Here is an 18256-nt window from a genome sequence, read left to right on the forward strand (position 1 = left end):
CCCATAAAAACAAACATATTCTGAAAGTAAAAGGCTACAATAAAATCTACCAAGCAAACAGCCCTCATAATCAGGTGGGATTTGCAATACTAATATCAGATAAAATAGACTTTAATTAAAATTAGTGAGAAGAGATAAAGAAGGTCACTACATATGAATTAAGGGATCTCCCCTTCAGGAGGATATTACAATTCTAAGTATTTATTCACCAAAAAACAAAGCACCCAATTGTATCAAAGAAACACTACTTTCCCTCAAATCTCACATAGATCCAAAGACATTAATCATTGGGGACACAACACTATCCCCACTATACAGATCAACCCAACAAAAACTCAACAGAGAAACCACAGATCTAAACAACTGCATAGATCAACTAGATTTAACAGACATCTACCGAATATTCAACCCAGCAGCATCAGAATACACATTCTTCTCAGCAGCACACGGAACATTTTCCAAAATAGACCACATTTTAGGTCACAAAGCAAATTCAGAAACACTGAAGTAATGCCCTGCATTCTCTCAGACCACAAGGGAATAAAATTAGAACTCAACACCATAAACTATCAAAGAAAGCCCTGTAAAATATGGACACTGAACGATAACACACTGTTGAATCACAAGTAGGTCATGGAAGAGATTAGAAAGGAAATTCAAATGTTCATGATATTCAACAAAAATGAGCACACAAATTACCAGCTCCTCTGGGACAGAGCAAAGGCAGTACTCAGAAGCAAGTTTATAGCTCTGAATTCCTACATCAACAAATTGGAGAAATCTGAAATCAACAGTTTAATGAGACATCTGAACCTCCTTGAAAAAAAGCAGCAAGCTAAACCCCAATCCAGCAGACAGAAAGAAATAATTAAAATTAAATCAGAATTAAACCAATTAGAATCCCACACCAAAAAATAGAAAGAATCAACAAAACAAAGAGTTGGTTCTTTGAAAAAAATTAACAAAATTGACAGACCCTTAGCAAATCTTAGCAGAAAGAGAAAACACACTCAAATAAACAAACTCAGAGAATGGAAACATCACCACAGAAACAACCACGCTTCTCAAATCCTTATACTAATGAGTTTCAGAACCTGGAAGAAATGGACAATTTCCTAGCAAATATCGACATGCCAAAACAAAAACAAGATGAGTTAAACCAACTTAGCAGGCCCATATCAAGCGCTGAAATAGAAACAGCAATAAAGAGACTTCTCACCTAAGAAAAGCCCAGGATCACATGGATTTACAGCGGAATTCTACAAGGCCTTCAAAGCAGAACTCACACCAATACTCCTCCAACTCAACGAAATTGAAAGAGAAAGTTCACTACCGCACAAATTCTATGAAGCCATCATAACCCTCATCCCAAAACCAGGCAGGGACTCATCAAAGAAAGAGAATTATAGACCTGTATCTTTGATGAACATTGATGCAAAACTTCTCAACAAAAGTTTGGCCAATCAACTTCAACAATTCATCCAAAAACTCATACACCACAATCAAACAGGATTCATTTCAAGGATGCAAAGCTGGTTCAATACATGCAAATCAATTAATATAATTCATTACTTCAACAAGAGCAAGGATAAGAACCAAATGGTTAATTCAATAGATGCAGAAAAAGCATTTGACAAGATCCAACACCCTTTATGATGAAGGCTCTGGAAAAATTAAGAATCCATGGAATATTCCTCAATACAATAAAGGCTCTATATGACAAACCTACAGCCAGCATTATACTTAATGGTGAAAAACTAAAGCCATTTCCTATTAACTCAGGAACAAGACAAGGATGTCCACTCTTTCCACTTCTCTTCAATTTAGTATTGAAATGCTTAGCTACAGCAATAAGACAAGATGCAAACATAAAGGGGATCCAAATAGGGAAAGATGAAGTAAAACTCTCCCTCTTAGCTGATGACATGATTTTGTATTTAAAGAATTTCATGGACTCCACTCCCAAATTACTCACCCTGATTTGAAGTTTGGCAAAGTAGCAGGGTATAAAATTAACCCTCAAAAATCAATGGTTTTCTGTAGGTCAACAATGAGAAGAGCACAGATGAAATCAGGAAAGCAACTCCATTCCTAATAGCCCCACAAAAAATAAAATACCCAGGAATTAACTTTACCAAAGAAGTGAAGGTCCTCTATGATGAAAACTTTAAAAACCTGAAAAAGGAAATCAAAAGAGAACTTAGAAAGTGGAAAAAAGTGGAAAAAACCTCCCATGCTCCTGGAAGGATCAACATCATGAAAACGGCAATACTTCCCAAAACTATCTACAAATTCAATGTGATACCTATCAATATTCCAACCTCATTCTGCAAGGAATTGGAAGAGGCAATCCAAAAATCCATATGGAACAATAAAAGACCCCGAATAGCAAAAACTATCCTTAACACAAAGAACAGGAGGAATATCAATACCAAATTTCAAACTAATACAAAGCCATAATAATCAAAACAGCTTGGTATTGACACAAGAAGTGACCTCAGGACCAATGGAATAGAATTGAAAACCCAGAAATGAACCCACAGAACTATAGCCACCTAATCTTCAATAAGGGAGCTAAAAAAATAGAATGGAAGAAAGACAGCCTCTTCAGTAAATGGTGCTGGCAAAACTGGTTAACTGCTTGTAGAAAACTAAAGCTAGATCCTTATATATCATCCTGCACCAGAATCAAATGCAAATGGATCAAAGACCTCGAAGTCAAAGCAGACACCCTGAAAACATTACAAGAAGAAATAGGAGAAACCCTAGGTCTCCTTGGCAAGGGCCGAAATGTTTTTAATAGAGGCCCAAAAACACAACAAATCAAAGAAAGGTAAATGGGATTGCATGAAGTTGCAGAGCTTCTGCATGGCAAAGGACATAGCTAGCAAGATCAATCGAAAGCCCACAGATTTGGAGAAGATCTTCACTAGCCATACAACGGACAAGGGTTTCATATCTAAAATATACCTGGAACTCAAAAAATTAAATACCCCAACAACAAATCCTCAAAGAAACAACTGCCCAATAAATAAGTGGGCTAAAAACTTAAAGAGAAACTTCTCTGAAGAGGAAATGAGATTGGCCAAAAGACACATCAAGAAATGCTCAACCTCTCTAGCCATAAAATAAATGCAAATCATTTTTTTTTCTTTTGGTCCGGTCGTGGGACCTGAACTCTGGGCCTGGGCACTGACCCTCAGCTCTTCAGCTCAAGGCTAGCACTCTACCACTTGAGCCACAGCACCACTTCCAGCTTTTTTTCTGTTTGCTTATGTGGTGCTAGGGAATCAAACCCAGGGCCTCATGCATGCAAGGCAAGCGCTCTACCACTGAGCCACCTTCCCAGCCCCAAGAAATGCAAATCAAAACAGAACGGCTATAATCAGTAACTCTAATAACAACAGATGCTGGAAGGGATGTGGACAGAAGGGAACCCTATTGCATTATTGGTGGGAGTGTAAACTTTTCAACCACTTTGGAAAGCAGTATGGAAGTTCTTCAAAAGACTCCACACAGAGTTCCCCTATGACCCAGTAATCCCATTTTTGGGCATTTAGCTGAATGATCAAAAACAAGACCATACTAATGCTACCAGCACAACTATGTTTATTGCAGCATTATTTACCAGGCTAAGATATGGAACCAACCCAGATTCCCCTCAGTAGATGAATGGATCAAGAAAATGTGGTATATTAAGTGAAGTAAGCCAGGACCAAAGAAACATAGGTCCCATGTTTTCCCTTATTTGCAATAACTAGTATATGTCTGAGCCAAGCAGAAAAGGTCAGATAAGTTGATGTTAGGGAAATGAACTCTAAGATATGTATTCAAATGTTTTTTTTTCTTGCAGGTGATTGTTTCTAACACATTTATAAGATTATTTCTTTGTTGCTTTGTATGTCCCTCCCCCATGGTATAACCCCTGCTTTCACTGTATTTGAAGTTGGTATAATTTGTGGAGGGGAAGGGAAAAAACAAATCGTTTAAATAGGGATACAGGTGGATCCATTGCAACAAGGAGATGTACAAGTCATTATGTGGAAAAACGAACTTTACAACTTTGGTGGGGGGGAGGCGAGGGGGGTGGAGGAGGACTGGGTCGGGGGTGGGAGGAGAATGGGAAGAGATGGGAAGGGAAAACAAAGGAGGAGGCTACAATGCCTGATAAGAAATGTACTTATTATCTTGCCCAGGTAATTTTAACCCCTCAGTACAGTATTTTCACAATGAAAATAAAAATAAATAAAATTAAATAAAAGAAAATGTGGTATATATGCACAATGGAATTCTATGCCTCCATCAGAAAGAATAACATTGCCCCATTTGTTAGGAAATGGAAACACTTGGGAAAAATTATATTAAGTGAAGTAAGCCAGGCCCAAAGAAACAAAGGTCCCATGGTTTCCCTCATTTGCAATACCTAGTATATATCTGAGACAAGCAGAAAAGGTCAGGTAAGATGATGTTAAAATGAACTCCCAAGATAAGGACACAAGTGGTTTTTTTCTTTCTTACTGTTGTTTCTAACATATTTATAAGGTACCATGTGATTTTTTCTTGTTTTCTATGTCCCTCTTCCCCCACGGTATAACCCTTATTTTCACTATGTTTGATGTTGGTATAATTTGGGGAGCGGAAGGGAAAAACAAATTGTTTAAATAGGGATACAGGTTGACCCATTGCAACAAAACGGACAAGATGAGATGTACAAGATGCTATGTCAAGAAACTTTGGGGAGGGGAGAATGTGTGAAGATGGGAGGGAAGGGATGGGAGGGGAAAAACAAAAGAGGCAATAATGCTTTATAAGAAATGTACTCATTACCTTGTTCCTGTGATTGTAACCCCTCTGTACAGTATTTTCACGATAAAAAAAAACCTTATTTTAAAAAAATTATGATGACAAATCGTATGTTCCAGCAAAAAAAAAAAAAAATACAAACAGTAATTTCTAAATAACTGAAATGTACTGAAAGCCAGGATCCAAGATCATGGGGCTGTCTGGCAAGGGCTTCTTCAGCATTCTCACATGACAGAAAGAAAAGAAGATGCTCCCTTTAACCTTAAACTGTTTCATGAAAGTGTCCATCCTATTCAAGAGGCCCCTATCCTCATGACACAATCCTCTCCTGAAAGCTACAGCTCTCAATAATGTTGCACTGGAGATTAAGTTTCAAAACAAACTTCAAAGCACACACTAGGATTCAAGTATAAGGGTACCTGATGGGAGACTTTAGGAACCTAGCAGGACCACACCCTGAACAGACAAAATATCACTGCTACATATTTCCTACCCATAAACTGCAGAAGACTGAAGTAACTACAATCCTAACATTTCCACCTTAAACTGGTCTTATAAAGTTTTCTGCTTAAAGTATACTCTCTTTTTTTTTTTGTCAGTCATAGGGCTTGAACTCTGGGCCTGGGGGCTGTCCCTCAGCTCTTCAGCTCAAGGTTAGTGTTCTACTACTTGAGCCACAGTGCCATTTGCGGTTTTCTAGTTGTTAATTGGAGGTAAGAATCTCACGAACTTTGCTACCTGGGCTGACTTTGAATCATGATCCTCACATCTCAGCCTCTTGAGTAGCTAGGATTACAGGTGATACCCACCAGCACTTGGCTAAAGTATGTTCTTTAAGCTTATGATGAACTAAATCACCTAAGCCTGGAATGTCAGATGCTGAATTTTTAAGAACCTCAAACCTAATCCCCAATACTGACATTTTAAAAAGATGGTTAAATTCCTAATAATGGTCTATCTTTAATAACTTGAATTATATACCCATTATATCTTGACAAAGCTTCAATAAACACCTACTTTAACTTCAGAAAGGAACAAATCTTTGCTCTCAGGATATAACTTATGAGTTCTACTCACTTGTTACTATATTGACAGAAGTATCTACATTCACAGGTTTGCTAAGTTCTGACAAAAATTTTTAAAAAACACACTTTAGTTTATGTTAATTTAGAATGACCATGTTCCAAAAATAATGTTATAAATTTAATCTATTTTAATAATTTATTAAATGTTAATGCATTACTCAAAGTGTGATATATCTGTTTTTATTTTATGTCTGACATTGCAGGAAGAACAAGAGCATGAAGAAAAAATAATTTTACCAGTGTATTGTTGTGTAACAAATCAGTTGAAAATTCAGTTGTTAAATGCAGTCACTACTCTTTTAACTTGCATCTGTATGGATTATGCACAATCTGGCCTAGTACATTTAAATTAAGCACTGTTAACCTTGCTATGCTTTTCATGTAGTTCTTCTAAGAAGAGGAAATAACAGAAAAGTACCTCTTATCTTGCTTCTTAGGTATTTCAGGACTTCTTGAGTTCCTTTCTGAAAGGAGAAAGACAAAAATCACATTTGCTAAAGCATATCTTAAAGTTTATAAATCAAAATATCTGAATTAAAAAAAATAAAGAGTTGAATTCTAAAAATACTTACATTTAGAATTTCTCTACGAATAGTTCTCAAAGGATTTCCTTCTAGTGACAAAAATTTCAAATGAAGGTTTCCCAATGAATAGGGCAAGCTACAAATAATTTCAGGGATAATATTTAATATAAGGACAACCTACTAGTGTTGACTATAAAAATAACATATGACAATATATAAATCTCAAAGAAAATACAAATAACATAGATCAAAAATATTTCCCTGAAGATATATGCTAAATACATAAAAGAGAACCAAATATATATTTAATGTGTATCAAGTTGAAACTGCTAGAAATGAAGATAAGCTAACAGAACACTTGCTGAACTGTATCTAATACTAAAAAAGCAAGTATTAAAAATGAAAATATTAGAGAATAGACATGGTCGTAGTTGTCTAGCAGCAGCTAACCAGCCTGCACAAAGTCTAAGTGCCAGTATCACAATGAATAAATAAATAATCAATAAATATTAATAAACTGCTATGTGAAAAAGAGCAGACACAAAAATTATATGCTATGTAATGCTATTTATATGTTATTCTGTAAAAAGGTAAAAGTATAATACAGGGCATATTAGTTGTTAGGTATTAGGAGTGTGGAAAGGTAATTAACTGCAAAAGGCCCGAGAAATTTATGATCAAGTTGTACCATATGCCATAATGTACACTGTGGAAGTAAATGTGCAGTTTTAGAATATTTATCAAAATACACATATAAAAGAAAATCTGTACCAAACCCTGCTAGCTCATGCCTATAATCCTAGCTCCTCATTCTAAAATCTGAGGATCAAGGTTCAAAGCCAGCTCAAGAAGGACATCCCATAAGACTCATCTCCAAAAAAGCCAGAAGTGGAGCTATGGCTCAAGAGGTAGAATGTTAGCCTTGAGCAGAAAGAAACCTCAGGGGCAAGCTGAGCGCTGGTGGCTCATGCCTGTAATCCTAGCTACTCAGTAGGCTAAGATCTGAGGATCACAGTTTGAATCAGCCTGGGCAGGAAGTCCATTAAACTCTTGACTCCAATAAGCTACTCAGAAAAAGCTGGAAGTGGTATGTGGCTCAAGTGGTAGAAAGCTAGCCTTGAGCAAAAGAGGCTCAGGAACAGTCCCCTGAGTTCAAGCCAAGTACGAACCAAGCCCCCCCCAACCCCCACCCCAAACAAAACAAAACAAAAACTCAGGGATAGCACCTAGGCTCTGAGTTCAAGCCCCAGGACCAGCACGCATGCACGAACGCGCACACACGGAAGGAAGGAAGGGAGGGAGGGAGGAGAGGGAGGGAGGAAAACAAAAGAAAATCTGCCCTGTTAGTATTTCTTCTCTCAAACAGAATCGAAGGAAGGGAGGGAGGGAGGGAGGGAGGGAGGGAGGGAGGGAGGGAGGGAGGGAGGGAGGGAGGGAGGGAGGGAGGAAGGAAGGAAGGAAGGAAGGAAGGAAGGAAGGAAGGAAGGAAGGAAGGAAGGAAGGGAGAAAAACAAAAGAAAATCTGCCCTGTTAGTATTTCTTCTGTCAAACAGAATCCAGTCTTCCTAGCATCAAAGGTCAAATCCTTAGACATTTAATAGATGTATAATCCTGAGTAAATCTGAATCTCACATTGGCCTGGATACTATGAGTTCCTTAGTGAGAAATAGTTTAGGTTAAGCTAATAGAGTATTATGTAAATTTTCCACCCAAACAACACTCTTATTCTCTCTATTCAATTACCTTACTCTCATCAGTTTACTGTTAAAAATAACATTTCAACCAAAGTAGTTTGTTCAGTCTATCAATAGTGCTAACAAAAAATTATTCTTCAAGAGCTTCTTCCACATGGAATTCAGATTTTAAAGCCCTAAATTCTTATAACCTCCCTATTTCTATTTGCACCATATTTTTAGAATTCCCAAGCTCTGTGCTATTTCTTCCTGCCATGTGGATCACTCACTACCTCCTCGTACATGAATCTGAAAATCACAATTATTGTTTAAATGAATGGCTGCAAAGCAGGGCTATGGTAAGATGTGATCCCAAAAGTAAATGTGGTCTTAAATTTTACACTGTAGACAATTAACATGCTTCACCCTAATCCCAGTCCTAAAGCCTTCCATAATTCCTATTAAATAATAAATCCCTTAAGATCCTAAAGCATTATGTTTTTCCATACAATTTTATATTAATTTAACAAATTCAACAAATAGTTATCAAGCACCTTTTATGTATGAGACATTGCACTGGGAGTTAGATATAGAACAATGAACAAAAGAGATGATAATTTTCAGGCTTATTACAGAGCTTAGTTATAGTAAATTACAGCAATGTGGAGATCCATCTGCTTTTATTAATATACCAAATTGGCTAAGGACAAAATATAATTTTAACTGATTCCATTTTTTAAAAGCACCTCCGTTTTTAATTTTTTAAGCAAAAAACTATAACCATAGAACAGGCAAAGTATCTATTCAATTGTTCTTTAAGCTTACCTGCTAATATCATTGTTGCTTAGGTCAAGTCTTTCCAAAGACTGTAGTAGTTTAATTTCATCTGGAACAGATTTTAACTTGTTATCCCTCAGGTCTAGCACAAGGATAGAATTCAGATGCTTAAGATGATCTGCCCCTAATACTTCAATCTGGTTTTCACCTACATGCAATTCCTACAAAACCAAACATCAGTTATGTGTATTTGGGATACTCTTTCATTTTAAATAATTGAAATACACATAGGAAAATAATAACCTTTTAAATACTATACTGTTTAGATTTTCTATTTCAATTAAGGTATTTTCAAGCTAACAAAACAACAAAATGTCATTTTTTCAATAATTTTCTGGTAACTTCCAAATAATTAGAATTGAATCTGGCAGAAATACGAAGTTTCAAAACTAAAACAGATACACTTTATTTTATTTGTAGGATTAATGGAAGTATAAATGTAAAAATTACTAATGAAAAATTATTCCCATAATCAATCAGTTCAAAAATATTTACATTACATTTATTTATATATTACATTTACTAAAAAATGAAAACTTTCCCAATGTTTATTTTTCATCACTGTCACCATTCTATTAAAACTTTGGGTAGAAAAGGCTAAAGGATGGTGATAGAGAAAGTCTAATCAAGATACATTGTTTGTATATATAGACATATGGAAATAAATTCCCTATTCAATTAACACTAATAAAAAATATTTTTTAAAAAAGAAAGAAATTCCTTAACACTGGTGCATAAAAGTCTACAAAAAAACAAACTGTGGCAAGTTTAAAAGACAATATCAATGTTATTTTTAAAGCCAAAAGAAAGTAATAAACCTTAAATACACCTGAGTATGATTAGGTAAATTCTGAGAGGTGCCAATTTAAAGAATTAAGCCCATATTCCTTACCAGTATTTCAGAACTCCTGCCATATAGCCCAACTTCCCATTTTAGCCTTATTATAATACTTCTCAGCTATAAACTGTTCACCAGACAAAATAAATTTTAATTTGTAAAATTAATATTTTCTGTTAAAAATGTATTACTATCAAAGCTTAGGGCCACTGGCGCACACCAATAATCCTGTTACTCAAAAGGCCAAGAGCTGCAGATCAAAGTTCAAAGCAAGCCCCAGTAACAAAGTCTTTGAGAATCTTATCCTCCAATTAACTACTAAAACCTGGAAGTGGAGCTGTGGAGTAGAATGCCAGCTTTGAGAGAAAAATTTAGGGGACAGTGCCCAGGCCAAGTTCAAGCCCCAGTACCAACATACACATACACAAATACTACTAACAAAATAGCACAAATGTCAGTAGTCACATTAAATTTGTGAAAAATATTAACAGGAAAAGAATAGTTCATATAACTAACACACATGACTACTAGAAAACAAGATAGCTCCTTTTCAAGAAATACATTCTCATAAATAAGTTTTGAAAAACATACTCATTTAATAATCAACTAAATGGTACCTTTAATAGTCTACAAGATGGAAATTCAGGTAGAAAACGTAACTTATTCTTGCGCAAATAAAGCAGTTCTAGTGACTCCATCCCAGCCAATTCAGGAGGAATAGTTTCCAGGAGGTTACAATTACAATCCAAATGCTTTAATCCTGCAATACATATTTATTAAAAATCCAATATATTTTCAAAGAGAAAAAAATATTCTGTGATTATATGGAACTTCAAAGAATCTATTAGAAATCCTCATCAGTTACAAACCTATACCATAGCTGTAATAACTAAAAATAAATTACCACTGAATGAATATATGTAAATGAAATTTATTTTTACATATTTAGAGAAATAGTAGTATTAAAAATAAAGGCTGGGAAAAAAAATAAAAAATAAAGGCTGGGGCTTTAGATCATTGGCAGAGCACTGACCTAGAGTGCTTAAGGTATTAATATCCCAGTATCTTTTGGTGCTAGTTGTTTAGGTAAATAGTATAAAATAATTGTTTGGAGAAAATATATATTTATTGTTTGCATTTACCACCACAAAAACACTCTCTGTAACTGTACTAAAAATTATTTGCCTAAAATCAAGTTACATTGAACTCAAACATAATTTTTAAATATAGAAGACTTACTTTTCATTCTACTTATTTCCGCTGGCAAACTCTTCAACTGGTTACTAGAAAGATTGAGTCGCTTCAGACTGGACAGAGAAGAAAAACTAGCAGGAATGGTTGTAAGACAATTGTTCGAAAGATCCTTTGAAAAGCAAAGACAGAATGAACAAATGAGTTCATGGAAAAATAAATAAATTTCACTAAAAAAGGATTTCAGAATTTTGATAAAATTACATTAGAATACTTCCAAAAATTTATATAATACTCTTCCTTCACTGAATATCTCTCAGATAATCATTAATTTAGATACTCCTCAACATCTATAGTCACACAATGTATTCATCAATGTAGTAAGCAGGAATTAAAACAAATTCTTACTTCTAAAATACCATACAAGATTTTCATTAAAACTAATTTATGCTACATGGCACATGTCATCATTAGGATAAATTCATTCATTTATTGAGTACTCATGATGAATTAAGTAACTATTGAAAATTCATAACATGAAGTGAAAAATATCTTTACAATAAGAATTTCTGAAAGAAACAAAGATAAAACTACAAATATAACCAGCCATTTTAATTTGGGAGAAAAATATTTTTCTTAGCTCTGCTGCATTCAACACATACTCTTTGACAAAAACCCGATGTTTATTCTGTATGTTTACTAATTCAATATTGTTAACTAATCTCCATATCTCATTTTTTTCTTTAAATTTTTATTTTCTGTTTTAAAATATGTAATGAGAAGCTAGGCACTGGTGGCTAACACCTGTAATCCTAGCTAGTCAGAAGGCTGAGATATGAGGATCATGGTACAAAGACAGGCTGAGCTCAAGCCCCAAGGCCAGAAATGAGAGAGAGAGAGAGAGAGAGAGAGAGAGAGAGAGAGAGAGAGAGAGAGAGAGAGAGAGAGAGGGAGGGAGAGGGAGAGGGAGAGGGAGAGGGAGAGGGAGAGGGAGAGGGAGAGGGAGAGGGGGAGGGAGGGAGGGAGGGAGGGAGGGAGAGAGGGAGGGAGGGAGGGAGGGAGGAAAGGGAGAGGGGGGGAGGGATGAGAAAAAGGAGGGGAGGGAGAGAGAGAGAGAGAGAGAGAAAACTTTACCTCTAAAACAACCTTTAAAAAACAATATTGCCAGTCACTGTGGCTCATGCCTGCTACTGACACTGTTATGCATGAGAAGTCAAGAGCTGTGGTAGGCACTGTAAGGTTCCATTTATGGCTAATTTATCTCTCACTACAGAACTATTAACTTACTGTAGTCCACATGGATTTTCTCTGTAATAGCTCCCATCTTTTAACTTTTGTCTCTTTAGAATATTAAAAATCCATTTTGTGTTATCAGTAGTTTTATTTGTAGTCTTTACATCACGTACTACAAATTTCAACAAATGTCTTTAAAATCAGGCATATGTTTAAAAGACAAAGAATATGCCTTCAAAAAAAAAGACAATGTTATGAATCGAGGATTACACTATCTAACACTCAGTATCAATAAAGTGCCAATGTCATAGAGACAACGTCAACAATGAATTCGAATAAATGACATTCAGGATGTTTTCAGCAGACTTATTCAGTCTAATGTCAAGCAACTATATTCTACAGCTAAATACAGTAATTAGATCTAAAACAGTAAAAATACTAGATCACCTCATCTTTAAAAACAAACAACAACAACAAAAAAAAAAAACGTTAAAAGTGTTGTGTGGCTCACGCCTGTAATCCTAGCTACTCAGGAGGCTCAGATTTGAGGATCGAGGTTCAAAGCCAGCCCAGGCAGGAAAGACTGATACTCTTTATCACCAATAAATCACTAGAAAACTGGAAGTGGCACTGTGACTCAAGTGGTAATGCATTTGCCTTGAGCGGAAGAGCTGAGGGACAACACCCAGGCCAATAGTTCAAGCCCCACGACAGACAAGGAAAAAAAAAAGTGTTGTAATCCTAGCTATTTGAAAGGCAGAGATTTGGGGATCACAGTTCAAAACCAGATTAGAAATAAAAACTGATGGCAGTCAATCCCAATCAATGACTGGGCACAGCAGTGTGTACCAGTCATCCCAAACTTTCAGGAGAAGCACACTGGCTAAGCACAGTGTTGTGCACCTATCATCCAGCAACAAAGGGAAGCACAAATAGGATTAAATTCAGGCTAGCTGGGACATAATGTGAGACCTGTTCAAATGGGCTGGAGGCGTGACTCAAGTGGTTGGAGGACCTGCCTAACAAGCTCAAGGCCCTAAATTCAAACTCCACTACCACAAATAATAAATACAAAACTAAAAAATGTAAGGGCTTTTTCACATGCTATGATCATAATTAACATCCAAGTTAGTATAATCAACAATAACAAATGGACAAGCAATTAAGAATCTGGAAATTGCTATTAAATATTTCAAAAGCTATGGATTTCAGTCATTTTCTCTGTGCTTCTTGGCTATCATGATGGGAACTGCTCTGTTCTGCCAACGGCTTCTCATAATAATGGACTGAAACCTCTGAAACTGAAAATTTCCTGACTCCAGAATTCTTTATCTACTGAAACAGAAACAAAAAAGTCTTGGCCATTTATCACTTCTTAAAACTGCTTATGAAGCTGGGCACCCATGACTGACAAAAAAAAAAAAAAATTACTTATGAAGACAGTAGGTGTCCTACAAACAGCATAAATTGAAGGTACTATGGGAAGGTATGGTTTCCTAAGTGGTGTTCTCCATGACTTCTATTCAGCCTATCCTCTACAGTATGTCAGAGGACAAATTAGGAAAGTTTCATTTTTACTACAGGGACCTAAAATTTTTGAAGAGGGCTAGCAGACTACTTATTGGAAAAATAATTTTTATACAATGGAGAGTTAAAAACACTTTTGTAGATTCACAAATCATTGGTTTCCTATGTATTAGAACCACCAGCCATAAATCATACAAAAACTGGAAAATCATAACTTACTAAATCTTCTAAATTGGAAAGTTGCTCAAATCCCTCTGGTATGTAAGTTAATGCATTATGCTGGAGATACAGGGTCTTCAGGTTTCTTAGGTGTGTCACTTCTTCAGGGAGCACTTCCAGTTTGTTGCGACTATTGGTTGACAAAAATAAATGCTGAATAATTTGGTAGACAAGATAACAAATATTTAACAATGGAACACTTTTACTTTGTCTATTTTTTGTGCCTGTTCTAGGGCTTGAAATCAGGACCTGGGCACTGACCCTGAGCTTTTTTGTTCAAGGCTAGTGCTGTACCACCAGTTGAGCCACAGTTCCACTTCTTGCTTTTTGGTTGTTAACTGGAAATAAGAGGTCCACTGACTTTCCTGCCCAGGTTGGCTTTGATCCTAAGATAGCTTCCTGAGTAGCCAGGATTACAAGAGTGAACCAACACCCATCTAACAAAGGCATTTGTCCTTACATGAACTCATTATAGAAACTAAGTGCTTATTAAAGCCGGGCACCCGGGGCAGGAAAGTCCGTGAAACTCTTATCTCCAATAAACACTCAGAAAACCGGCGCTATAGCTCAAGTGGTAGAGCGCTTGCCTTGAGCTGAAGAGCTGAGGGACAGCGCTCAGGCCCAGAGTTCAAGCCCCATGACCGGCAAAAAAAAAAAAAGAAAGAAACTAAGTGCTTATTAAGAATTTATCAAAACTCACATCCACTCATTGATACAACAGTAAAGTAAGCAAAGGGTTTCAAAGAAAAACAACAAAAATGTTAAGAACTTCTAATTGCTAACTTATAGTCAAGTCTTGGTTTTACATGTAAATGAAAATAATTTACTGAACATTTAATATTTACTATTGTACCTGACTTTTAAAATTTTGACAAAAATGTATTTATGTACATGCTACAAGAGGGATTCATGTTATATAAAGGTTAGGCTTCAAGATTAGCAGTCAGAATAGAAATAGATGTTTTAGTTTGAGAGCCTCGTAGTTCATGTTGAAAGTATTATTCAATTACACTCTGTTTACTTCTTAGTTGAGCCTCTGTGTAGGACATTCAGCTTAATTAGAAGCACAAAATCAGGGGATAATACAGCCCATGATAATTAGGAGATAAATGAACAAGTTATCAGGTTTATCTTTGGAGGTCTTACCTATGTCTTTGATTTGTATGAGAAGAAAGTTTAAGGCAGTTCTAAACAATTACCTTTGTTTTTCCTATACTCATACTGAAGCTTGAATTCATGGTCTCACACTTTTGCTTAGCTTTTTCCATTTCAGGTTGACACCATTTAAGCTATATTTCCACTTTTTATTGGTTAACTGGAGTTAAATGTTCTCAGATTTATCTTCTCAGGCTGCTTCAAACTGGGATCCTCAGCATCCTGAATAGTGGGGATTTTAAGTGTGTACCACAGTGTCTTTTTCAAAATTAAAAATAAAAATGTTTTTGGTGTCCATCCTGAGGCTTGAATTGAGGAGTTTGGGTGCTGTCCCTGAGCATTTTTTCCCAAGGCTGGTGCTCTATCACATGAGCCACACTTCTACTTCTAGATTTTGTTTTTGGTAGTTAATTGAGGATAAGAGTCTCACAGGCTTTCCTGCCCAGGCTGGCTTTGAACTGTGATCCTCAGATTTCAGCTAAGACAAATGCATTTGCAATTAGAAAACAGACAACTATCTTATGTTTAAGAAATATGTACAGGCTGATTACAGAACTAACCAGCAAAAAAAGCCAAATGTAGAGCTGTGGCTCAAGTGAGTAAGAGTTGCCAACCTTGAGCAAAAAAGCAGAGACAGTGCCAAGGATCTGAGTGCAAGCCTCAATACCAGCCCAAAATAATTTTTTTAAAAGTTATAAACAGGGCTGGGAAGGTGGCTCAGCAGTAGAGTGCTTGTTTTGCATGCATGAGGCCCTGGGTTCAATTCTTCAGCACCACATAAGCAGAAAAAGCTGGAAGTGGCACTATGGGTCAAGTGGTAGAGTGATAACCTTGAGCTGAAGAGCTGAAGGACAGCGCCCAGGCCCAGAGTTCAGGCCCCATGACCAACAAAAAATAAAATAAAATAAAATAAATAAGTTGTAAACATACTTATTTTATAAAAGTTTTCCAGATGACACATGTAAATGAAACATCTTAGAAATAAAAGTATCTTATTTCTGGGCTGGGAAGGTGGCTCAGTGGTAGAGCGCTTGCCTTGCATGCATGAAGCCCTGGGTTCGAGTCCTCAGCACCACATAAGCAAAAAGAAAAAAGCTGGAAGTGGCGCTGTGGCTCAAGTGGTACCACATAAGCAAAAAGAAAAAAGCTGGAAGTGGCGCTGTGGCTCAAGTGGTAGAGTGCTAGACTCAAGTGGTAGAGTGCTAGCCTTGGCTGAAGAACTGAGGGACAGCGCCCAGGCCCAGAGTTCAGGCCCCACAACTGGACCCAAAAAAATAAAAATAAAAATAAAGTATTTAATTTCTTCTCCTAAATCAAATTACCCCTGATTTCTTCTTTTCTAACCCAGATACAGCAAATATTCCTAAATTCTGGATGTTTTGGGGAGCACATAATTAGCTAGGGCCTAAACTACTTAGTCTCCTAAGTACCTATCAATGGCAGTATAATAAATATGTTCATAGAATCCCAGAGGTTTTGGAAAAGTTAAAAACTGGTAATATTACAAATCATAATGACAGGTACAGTTGAGAGGCATAGTGCCTGTCTAGAGTATATAAGGCAGAGTCTGATATCAAGCATCACAATGAAAGAAATAATAAAATTCTTCAGCATTAATGAAAGAATTAGTATTTTTTCCTTATACTTTAATAGCTAGATATTTCTTTTATCAAAGTAACTTAAAACTTGGCATATCAAGAAAGTAATCAGCCAAAATAAAAACCACAGTTAATTTTCACATTACAAAGACAATTTTTTTAATCACTGGGCCTTAAATTCATAAAATAAACAAAACAAATTTAAAGCTAAACACAAAGATAATCTGCTGTGCATTGTGGAAAATACACTACGTGTAGTTAGATATTTGGAAAGGTGAGGTAATAAATAATATCACTGAACACCTTTCTACAACTACTTAACAGTAACAATTAAAAAAATTAAAAAATGGGCTGGGAAGGAGGCTAGTAGAAGAATGCTTGCCTTGCATGCATGAGGCACTGGGTCCGATTCCTCAACACCACATAAGCAGAAAAAGCCAGAGATGGCTCTATAGCTCAAGTGGTAGAGTGCTAGCCTTGAGCTGAAGAGCTGAGGGCCAGCACTCAGGCCCAGAGTTCAGCCCTCATGACTGACAAAACAGGAGAAAAAGAAAAAAGAAAAACACATACCATTTGAGTCCAGCAATTTGGAGCCAGCCTGGACAACACAGTAAGAAAAAAAGATGTAGAGGATGGCAGCAGTGGTAGCTCCCACCTATAATCATAGCTACTCAGGAAATATGAGATTGGTAGTAGCAAGCCAGGGCCACCCCACGCAAAAAACTGTACTGTTATCTGAAATGCTGCTAAAGCAAGAAGGGCTAGAATATGGCTCAGGTAGTTCCAAGTTAGAGGCCCTTAAGTTTCAAACACCAGTACTTAAAAAAAAACCATTATTATTACTCACCTACTTTCTGAAATAATACAAAAATATTTCCATTCATTTTGAATTGCAGATTAAAACAAGGAAGGGTCCAAGAGGTACTACCTATAAACTAACAACCCAACCTAATAACACTTTCTAATGTTAGGAAAAAATATTTTAAGAATATTATGTTTATACTATTGTAATTGCAATATTATTTTTTAAAAAAATAAGCTAAACTTTACCTGACATTAAGCTTCTGAAGATTTTCTAGCTCTCTTATCGCAGAAGGAAGGGATGTCAGTTGATTGTCATGTATCTAAAATTGTTTTTAAAAAAAAGTTATATTTAGCAATATTTGAGCTTTGCTATTATACAAAATTATGTACTTATAATCCCTTGTTCTTCTAACTCAATGGCAATGATGAGGTAATTTGTTCTATGTGTAGTAAAGGAGAAATAGTTTGAAACTGACTCAATTGTTCATAAGATATAAGAACTTAGCAATTTAAAACAATTAGAGGGGCTGGGAAGGTGGCTCAGTGGTAGAGCGCTTGCTTTGCATGCTCAAGGCCCTGGGTTCGATTCCTCTGCACCACATAAGCAAAAAGAAAAAAGCCGGAAGTGGCGCTGTGGCTCACGTGGTAGAGCGCTAGCCTTGAGCTGAAGAGCTGAGGGACAGCGCCCAGGCCCAGAGTTCAGGCCCCCCCCCCCCAAAAAAAAAAAAACCATAATTAGAAAATACATAAAAAGTAGTTTACCTTGTCG

At 36.3% G+C, this 18256-nt stretch overlaps 1 protein-coding gene across 3 annotated transcripts in view; it reads right to left on the minus strand.

Annotated features, from left to right (window-relative positions):
- The window catches only part of Lrrc40 (leucine rich repeat containing 40), a 43948-nt gene that overhangs the window by 20524 nt on the left and 5168 nt on the right, over window positions 1-18256 (minus strand). For all 3 annotated transcript variants that reach the window (XM_070006826.1, XM_070006827.1, XM_070006828.1), the window contains 7 exons: window positions 17734-17807; window positions 13931-14060; window positions 11000-11123; window positions 10378-10520; window positions 8911-9083; window positions 6461-6548; window positions 6307-6352 (listed from right to left, as the gene is read on the minus strand). In XM_070006826.1, the coding sequence (XP_069862927.1) occupies window positions 6307-6352; window positions 6461-6548; window positions 8911-9083; window positions 10378-10520; window positions 11000-11123; window positions 13931-14060; window positions 17734-17807 (778 nt within the window). The remainder of the gene's footprint in view (window positions 1-6306; window positions 6353-6460; window positions 6549-8910; window positions 9084-10377; window positions 10521-10999; window positions 11124-13930; window positions 14061-17733; window positions 17808-18256) is intronic.

This window comes from Dipodomys merriami, unplaced genomic scaffold (genome assembly GCF_024711535.1).
Source record: "Dipodomys merriami isolate MVZ:Mamm:240054 unplaced genomic scaffold, mDipMer1.0.p SCAF_7, whole genome shotgun sequence".
In the NCBI taxonomy this organism is placed as follows: Eukaryota; Metazoa; Chordata; class Mammalia; order Rodentia; family Heteromyidae; genus Dipodomys; species Dipodomys merriami.